Here is an 8,161-nt window from a genome sequence, read left to right as displayed (position 1 = left end):
TAGGAATGGAAAAGCCATCCTCTGAATTGTGTTTTTAAATCTTTCTGTGAAGAGTACGTCTGTGGAACAATCGGATTTGTTTGGGCTTCTACACCGTCTGAGCTAATGTTTCTGGCAGTCTTTACACTTTTCCTACACTTTGCACTTGTTCATTTTGAGTCTTTGCTTTCTCGGGAACGGAACAGGTTCCCGAAACATTCCATGGTGAGGGAGGCCGTTAGCTGCGGAGCCAGGAGCTGACAGGAAGCGTTGGCTGGTCCAAGCTCTGTCGGCAAACGTATTCTACGAGGAACTGATTTTTATGCTAGCACGAAGGGCAAACCAAGGTCAATATTTATACTGAAGAACCATCTAAGTAAAAACACTGGCCTAAGATTTGGTGAAGTGTTTTATTACAGTGTAAGAGCTTACAGTTAAAGTAGAACAGCTTTGGGTCCCTTGTCCAGAGGTCCTTGTTGGTGGGGACCGGGGGCCTGTGCCCAAGACAATCCTGGAGTAGCCTCTTCTGTCCCCCTCCCCCACCCCCAGGGTAGCAGGTAAGCAGCCTGGCTGAGGGGCAGGTACCCCCCCCCCCTCAGCTGACGCGTGCTGGCGTGCACCTCACAGCAGCTGCTCGGGACCCAAGTGTCAGCACCGCTCCTCCGCCCTCCCTTAGGGCTCCACCCAGCGTCACCGTAGCGCGCCTGTGTGTCACTAACCTTCCTCTCTGTGCTATGAGAAGAAATGCTATAAACGTTAGAAGTAGTCACTGTATGTTGTACAAGCATTTGTGGACGTGTAAAATAAAAGTTACGTAATGCTTCTGTTGAAATGTTTCCTGCGTTCGTTCTGTAGTGTTTGAATTTAAACACTGCGAGGAAGTCTTGGGGAGAAAGTGAATCCGCTGGGGTTGCTACCCCTTTGATTTTAATACTAGGGAGGGAAGGGGGACGGGGGAGGGACAGGCGCTTCGGCCTCCAGCTGGGGAGCTGCGTCAGAAACGTTAAGGCATCGGGTGTGGTGAGTTCCACTGAGTTAAAGCAAAATTCAAATTCTGCAGCTTCATGAAATTTTCCTCTCAGATCACATACATGCTCCTGTGTTCCTCGGGACCACTGCGGCCTTGACAAAGGCAGAGCATCTGTCGCCCACCGTATAATGACGTGTTCACATACCCATCTAGGGAAGGTCCAGGTAGGGACACGGAACACCATCCCCGTAGGCGACTTGAGGTTGGGCCCCTGAAGAGGACCTTTGACTTCGGCGCCCCAGGGCAGCAGAGAGCCGGGAGGGGGACAGGTGCCCCTCAGTCTCTTCAGATGGGATCTCCTTTTGCTAGAGCTGCTGTCCCCTTTCCCGGAAGGTGTAGCCACCTGGACAGCCCCCCACTTCCTGGGCGCTTTCCTCAGCCGGAGCACAGCCAGCCACCGGAGAGGTCAGGAGGAAGTCGTGCGGACCGACACCTTGGGAGAGAGGCCACACTTAGGTCAGAGCCCTCTTCTCACCCGGTGGTCCACAGCGGGGCAGTGGGTGTGGACCAGCCTGGAGAAGCCAGCCCCACCGGACTCGAGGCAGAGGGCATTCAGAAAAGGAAATGGGATTTAGAAAAGGCATCTTCGAGGCAGAGGGCATTCAGAAAAGGAAATGGGATTTAGAAAAGGCATCTTCAGCCCGAGCCAGTCAGGCCGTGTGACTCTCAGGACAGAATTACTCCTGAAGGTCATGCCCCTAAGACAGCACGTAGACTGAAAACTCCTCTGATGCTTTAAATCCAAAATAGTACTTAAAGATTTCAACTTCTCCCTGAAGGCGTTTAGGGGCATTTGGATCACAAAAGCCTTTTGGGTGCTGTTTACATCCACAGTCACAGTTTCATAGTTAAGGGGATATAAATTAAAATAGGTACAAGACACTCTGTACGTCGACAGACCGTTTCCTCGTTTGTTTGTATCAACTAAGGATACCGGGTGCATGTATACAAAAGACATCTTAAAACACTCAGCCCGCTCAGGTTGTAATAGGCTATTTCCTAGCAAAATTGGATCAAACTAAGCTCTGTGTACTCCCGCTACAGCGAGGACTGTTGAGATGCCGGGTCCCGCGTGGTCGGACCCGGGAGGGAGGGCACAGCATGGAGCACGCCAGCTGAACTTGAGCCGACCAGAGAGTGCTCACATTCCAAAGCCCCGGCCACGCCCCCGCCAAGCCAATTACATCACCGCGTCTGAGACTCAGGCACTGGTACTTTTGGAAACTCACAGGAGACTCCAGTGTTGGAAACACGAATGAGAACCACTGTGGTAAGGCGTAAGGCCTTTACCAGGCAGTGAAAAGGTGGCTTCGACCTTTAAAACCGAGAAGGACTGAACGTCAACTTCCTGTTTACTAACAACCAAAACTGGGAGGTGAACTTGCTTTATTTTCCCCCCTTTTCATTCATTGTGTGAATCTGTACCCCTGGTATCCATACCTTCCTGTTTTGATACAGAATCGAGAATAGAGGGAGAAGTGAACAGTCTATATTCTCATGTCAGACTGCTCACGCCTCCCTCCCCCGCCAGCCACTCACCACGGTTAACTGTCCATTTTTATCTTTATAGATTTGCTCTTCGGGTCCCGTGTCGAAAACGATCGTGCCTTCTTTTCCAGGACTAATATAAAACCGTAAACTGGAAATACACAAAATCATCAATTACTGACCTTTTTTTTGCCTCTTGTCTACAAAAGAAATTCGCTTATGCAGCTTTACTGGTTTCAAGATCAAATTCCTGTTTTAATAGAGTTTTATTTTACTTGAGTACCCAAAAGACCACCAGTTCCGTAACGGAGAAAACTCACCATGTTCCTGTGGTTATTCTCAAATTACTTTAGCACGTTCAGTCCTTCAAGGGGCCAATTTGATGTCTGAAGAACCACCTACATATGGTCCTGCTGAAACTCTCGTGGCTGGGGGGGCGGGTCTCCCTGTGAGGTCCAGCAAAACCAACCCCACTCTGTGCCCCCCTCTTGTACCTAATGGATTTGCTCAGGACATTAGGGTGGCTTCAGACCTAATAGGGGCAGCAGGAAGACCTGCTTTCCCAGGGGCTGGGGGCGGGGGGGGGCACAGCGCCTCCTGATCCCGTCTGCGAACGAGAATCCAGCATGGCCTCAGGAACCCCCACACCATCCCCAACCAGCCAGGTGACACTGGGCCTGCTGCTTAGCCGCTTTGTGCCCCTGACATGGAAAACGTGGCCATCCTTCAGAGCTGAGAGAATCGAGTAAGAGCACCCCATCTATGTGTCAGATGGTTTTCTTTTCCGTCCTAAAGTAATGTTGCCACTCTGCCCTCATCAGTTGTAGGCAGCCTGCAAAGCTCTGGGCCCATCGTGCTCGGCCAACGGTCCCGAACAACAACCATCAACAGGAAGGGTGTGGCCGTCACCTGCTCTGGCCCAGAGGTCCACCTTTCACTCAGTGACAGCTTCCCTCAGGAACATAAGGCCCTCCTTGGAGAACTGGGATGTGAGACCACGGTTCCCTATGTGAGTGAGCGATCGCTGGGCAAAACCACCTACCTCCCCTGGACGACATTGACAATGTTCCCCCGCTTCACCAGCATGACGAGCTTAGTAATGGCTTCAAAGATATGTTCACACTGTAAGACGGCATCCCCCTGAGAAGAAGACATAGCTGTTCCAGAAGCAGTGGCTTTTTTAATTTTTATTTTTGAGAGAGACAGAGCATGAGCAGGGGAGGGACAGAGAGAGAGAGAGAGAGGGAAACACAGAATCCGAAGCAGGCTCCAGGCACTGAGCTGTCAGCACAGAGCCTGACGCGGGGCTCGAACTCACGAACCGTGAGATCGTGACCTGAGCCAAAGTTGGACGCTCAACCGACTGAGCCACCCAGGCACCCCGGGAGCAGTGGCTCAAAAGGAAAACACCCTCCAATACCGAGGCTCTGCGGCAGGCAACTGAATATCGTGGCGGTGGTCTCCCTCTGTCAGCAGAGACGGGTGGCCGGCAATTACCTTTTGTTTGCTGTCCTCCGGCGACACGTGAATGACCAAGATTCCATCACTGAGGCTGCTGGTGGAGACCCCTTAAGACAGATCCAGAGTTAGGGACCGGGAACCGGACAACTTGAAATCAATGCAGGAAGAAAGAGGAGGCATACCTGGGGGTGCCCCAACCCCACACTCTTTCCCTCCCAGCTGGGCCCAGCAGGAAGAAGGGCACACTCCAGCAATGAGCATGCCGTGAGGCTGTGAAGGGCTGTGCTCGGGATACAGCACAGGTCATCGGAGAAGGGGACGGTTGTCCAAGCTGGATACTGGAGCGAAGGGGTGGCCGTTGATATTTATGCCAGAAAGAGAAGCACAGGCCAGGCCCCGGCAGCCCCAGGCTTTAAGGGCACCCTCCACTTCGGTCTTCCACTGGAGGGTGTCTTCTTAACTGGTGAGCCCAGAAGCTAAGTCGACCCCGTGAACAGCCGTACGGTCGCTGGCTTCTTACCTTTGAGTGCCGAGTACGCTATTTTCTGCTTGATTTTGGCAAGTTCCACCACGTAAGCCGCTTTCTGAGTGAGGAGGAACTGCCGCTCCCGCGCCCGGAAGCCCTTCCTGTCGTATTTAATGACCGGGACACCGTACTGCGAAGAGGTGACCGTCACCATGAAGGGAAGGGGACTCCGTGGGCGGAGGGGGCAGAGTACTGAGCTCCTTACTTCCAGCACTCACCTGCTTATCGGTGAGCAGGTATTACCACACAGCGCTTCCTGCCATGGAACCCTGGGGCCTCTCCGTAACCCTGCCACCCCCACCCACAGAGGGACAAAGGCAGCAAGAGCTGAAGTAACCTGCCCAGATGGCGCATGGCTACTAAGTTGTGCCATGTTGGCACCCCGCCCCATTGCTGCTGCTAATAGGGGGTGTTTAACGATTAATTTCATGGCTGTGTTTCACTCAATTTCATAGGAAAACCCAACCCGGTTCCTGGGGTGACAGATAAGGACCGTAAGAACAGCAAATAGGTACCTAGGGATCATGCGGGCCCCACAGTCTTTGTTAATACCCAGAGCATCACAGTTGTGAACCCTGCCCATCCCCACGCACCCCTGCATTTCAACAGCACTTCCAGACACCCCTCGTACAGAAGACAGACCCTGTTCTCACGCTTCGTGAGGGAATCCTGACTGATGCCAGGACACAACACATCCCTACCTGGATTTTCTCACTGCTGATGAGTTGAAGTACTTTGGGATTAATGTCTCCTTCATCTGGGGAGGGAATCGGAGCACAGTGAATCGTCAACTAAACGCCATCGTGGTGCAAAAGCCACTGGTACCTGCTGGGTTTACGTCTCTCTGTGACCAAGACCTCCACTATGGCCAGGAGGCTCTCCGGAGTCAGGCGTCATCTTCTGACCCTCTAAGCGAGTGCACAAACAGAAGAACGTACTTACCGATCCGACTGTTGGCGAAGGGCTGGTTTAAGGCCTCTGCATAACCTTCTTTCTTCGCCCTGAAGAGTTCACTTGTAACCACCTTTTGCTGCATCTGGTAACAGAGAGAGGAAAGTACAAAAGTGGGAGCCGTGGGGCTCCTTGAGACGGAGGTCCGCGGCACAGCTCACTTTCCGTGATCAGCTGTAGAGGCCTCGTCATACCTCCGCCCGGAAATGACAGCACATTCCAGGCTTTGGCCAAAGTGCCCCTAAAAATTATGCTGGCAGAGACTGGAGCTGACACTTCGTGCTGGTCTCTTGCACTCCCTTCCCAGCAGGGGAATTTTCAGAATTTCAGACAGCAGTTTCCTCCTTCTGGGTCAGAGGTCTGCCTGCAAACTCCAGCCCCGGGGGCCAGATCCAGCCTGCTGCCGGTTGTTTCTAAGTTTGTTTTTGTTTGTTTGTTTTGCAGCCTGGCTACGCCACTCATTCATGTGTGCTGTCCAGCAGCTTCCGTGCTCTGCTCGCAGAGTCGAGTGACTGCAACAGAGATCGTGCGGCCCGCAGACCCTGAGAGAGGACTCTCTAGCGCTTTACGGACCTGCAGACAAGCAGACACAAAACCCTCCAGCAGAGAAGGGGCCCGGCCTTCCGTGCAGCACGGGGGCCATCTGGGCTGTGTTCCCATGGCAACAGCGTGAGAAGCACTTGCAACATCTGTCCTTGAACAAGGGGCTCTAAGTGGCCTTCTTGTGTTCCATCCCCAACACATGCAGGAGGCATGCGCCCGGTGTGACCCCTGGGCTCCCAGGAGAGATGGTGGGCGAGCGCCGCCCACCCCGGACCTGCCAGCACCTTCGCCACCCGCCCGGGCTCCCCGTCCTTACCAGCGCCTTCCTCTCGGCCGTGATCCCGCGACAGTACTTCCGAACCAGGTTCCTGGTGCACATCTTCCTGAGCAGGTCCGAGGCCTGTGTGGAGAACACACGCACTTCTGCTCTACCCGCCTCACTCAGGCCCAGTCTTGGGCTGTGGCCACCAAGACAGAGGCTCTGAAAGCAAGTCGAATTCAGTCCGATTTCAACTACAGCATTAGTGGTTTTTTGGTTTTTTTTTTAAGTTTATTTACTTTGAGAGCAAGCGAGCATGAGCGGTGGGGAGGGGCGGGGTGGGGGGAGGGAGGGAGGGAGAATCCCAAGCAGGCTCCTTGCTGTCAGCACAGAGCCTGACGTGGGGTTTAATCCCATGAACCTCGAGATCATGACTTGAGCTGAAACCAAGACTTGGACGCTTAACTGACTGAGCCACGCAGGCGCCCCAGTACAGCATTAGTATTTTAAAGCCCGAGAAAGCAACTAATCTTCCAATCTTGCATTACCTTTTCACCGTTGCTAAGCTACTGCTTCTCAAACTTGAATGTGTTTGAGTCACCCGAGGACCCGGCTAAAAAAAAAGACTCTAAGAACTGCTCAGCGGACCTGGGCTGGGGCCCGGTTTCTTACAGAGGCCCCCACTGTGCTCCAGCCACAGGATCCTTGGACCTTCTTTTGAGAAACGCTGTTCTAGGTGACAGTCATTATAAGCCATCAGGAAGGCCACACCAAGGGTAGCGCTATTCGCAAATGCTCTGTGCTAACCAACCTCCAGTGGCTTGAGAGTACGAATTGAGAGGAGCGACATTTCTCATAGGACAGCCTTGCAAAGAAGTGCTTCGCTAAAGCCTTTCGAGCCAAGGGTGGTGGCACAAAGATACACCAGCTGAGCCCCGTCGCTGCCCGAGTCACTTGCAACAACAATCTGCGTGTCATCCTCACATTTTCTAAAATGCCAGGAGGCCTCAGCCAGCTCTTGTCCAAGACGTTCTTTGGGACATGATACCGGAGGTTCAAGATATAATTCTTCCGCACGAACACGATAAACTCCTCATTGTCCGGGCAGAGAGGCTTGTTGCGGTTGATGAATCCCTTTATGAACCTGAAACGGCAAGTGGTTTCTGTTAATTTTCTGGCCCATTTCTTCACGGAGCCTCGGGCTCTCTCCCCACCTGTTTGCAAAGGAGGCCAAAATGGTGCAGGTTGTTTGGGTCGCCAGGTGGGGCGACCGTTCCGTGGCCCACAGGTCGGGTCTGCCCCGAAAATGTGCTCTATTTCACCCATGCTATCTTCGGTTTTGTTTTGAGTGGTTTGAATTAGTTGCTAACAACAATATTGGGAAATAGTACACGAAAGCCAGATTTCCAGCCAACCTTGGGTGGGCGGAGGGGGAGGGGGGGGGGCTGGTTATCAAGAATCTGTGGCAACACTAAGCTGGCATTTCTCCAAGGCAGCAGTCAGCTGGAGTAGTGACTGCCCCTCTGAGGTGGAATGAGCTTTCCAAAGTTAGCTGCAGTTCCCACCATGCCTTATTATCTTATCCCAGCTCGTGAAATTCACTTTTTCCTGCCTGGCACTGGAGGGCAGCTGACCTTGTGACTTTTGAACTAAGAGAAACTGACAGGCGTACTGAATTGTGATCACTGTCCAATTAGGGAGCTCAGAAGAAAGCAATGGACTTAGCCGCAGTCCCCACCATGCCTTATCGTCTTATCCCAGCTCGTGAAACTCGCTTTTTTACCTGCCTGGCATTGGAGGGCAGCTGACCCTGCGACTTTTGAACTAAGAGAAACTGACAAGCGTACTAAATCGTGGTCACCGTCAAATTAGGGAGCTCAGAGGAAAGCCACAGAGCTGAATTCTTAGGGGCTGACACCCTGAA

The 8,161-nt window shown here is 52.8% G+C and overlaps 1 protein-coding gene across 3 annotated transcripts in view; it reads right to left on the bottom strand.

The window, feature by feature from the left end:
- Nucleotides 1-390: 390 nt before the first annotated feature.
- MYO1H (myosin IH) overlaps nucleotides 391-8,161 on the bottom strand; it is a 114,932-nt gene continuing 107,161 nt past the window's right edge. For all 3 annotated transcript variants that reach the window (XM_042911150.1, XM_042911152.1, XM_042911151.1), the window contains 9 exons: nucleotides 7,222-7,381; nucleotides 6,295-6,378; nucleotides 5,427-5,520; nucleotides 5,186-5,241; nucleotides 4,479-4,614; nucleotides 3,995-4,065; nucleotides 3,540-3,637; nucleotides 2,549-2,648; nucleotides 391-1,442 (listed from right to left, as the gene is read on the bottom strand). In XM_042911150.1, the coding sequence (XP_042767084.1) occupies nucleotides 1,416-1,442; nucleotides 2,549-2,648; nucleotides 3,540-3,637; nucleotides 3,995-4,065; nucleotides 4,479-4,614; nucleotides 5,186-5,241; nucleotides 5,427-5,520; nucleotides 6,295-6,378; nucleotides 7,222-7,381 (826 nt within the window). In that variant the 3' untranslated portion in view covers nucleotides 391-1,415. The remainder of the gene's footprint in view (nucleotides 1,443-2,548; nucleotides 2,649-3,539; nucleotides 3,638-3,994; nucleotides 4,066-4,478; nucleotides 4,615-5,185; nucleotides 5,242-5,426; nucleotides 5,521-6,294; nucleotides 6,379-7,221; nucleotides 7,382-8,161) is intronic.

This window comes from Panthera leo, chromosome D3 (genome assembly GCF_018350215.1).
Source record: "Panthera leo isolate Ple1 chromosome D3, P.leo_Ple1_pat1.1, whole genome shotgun sequence".
NCBI lineage: Eukaryota > Metazoa > Chordata > Mammalia > Carnivora > Felidae > Panthera > Panthera leo.
The sequence above is the reverse complement of the archived record's forward strand: the minus strand, read 5'-3'. Positions and strand labels throughout refer to the sequence as shown.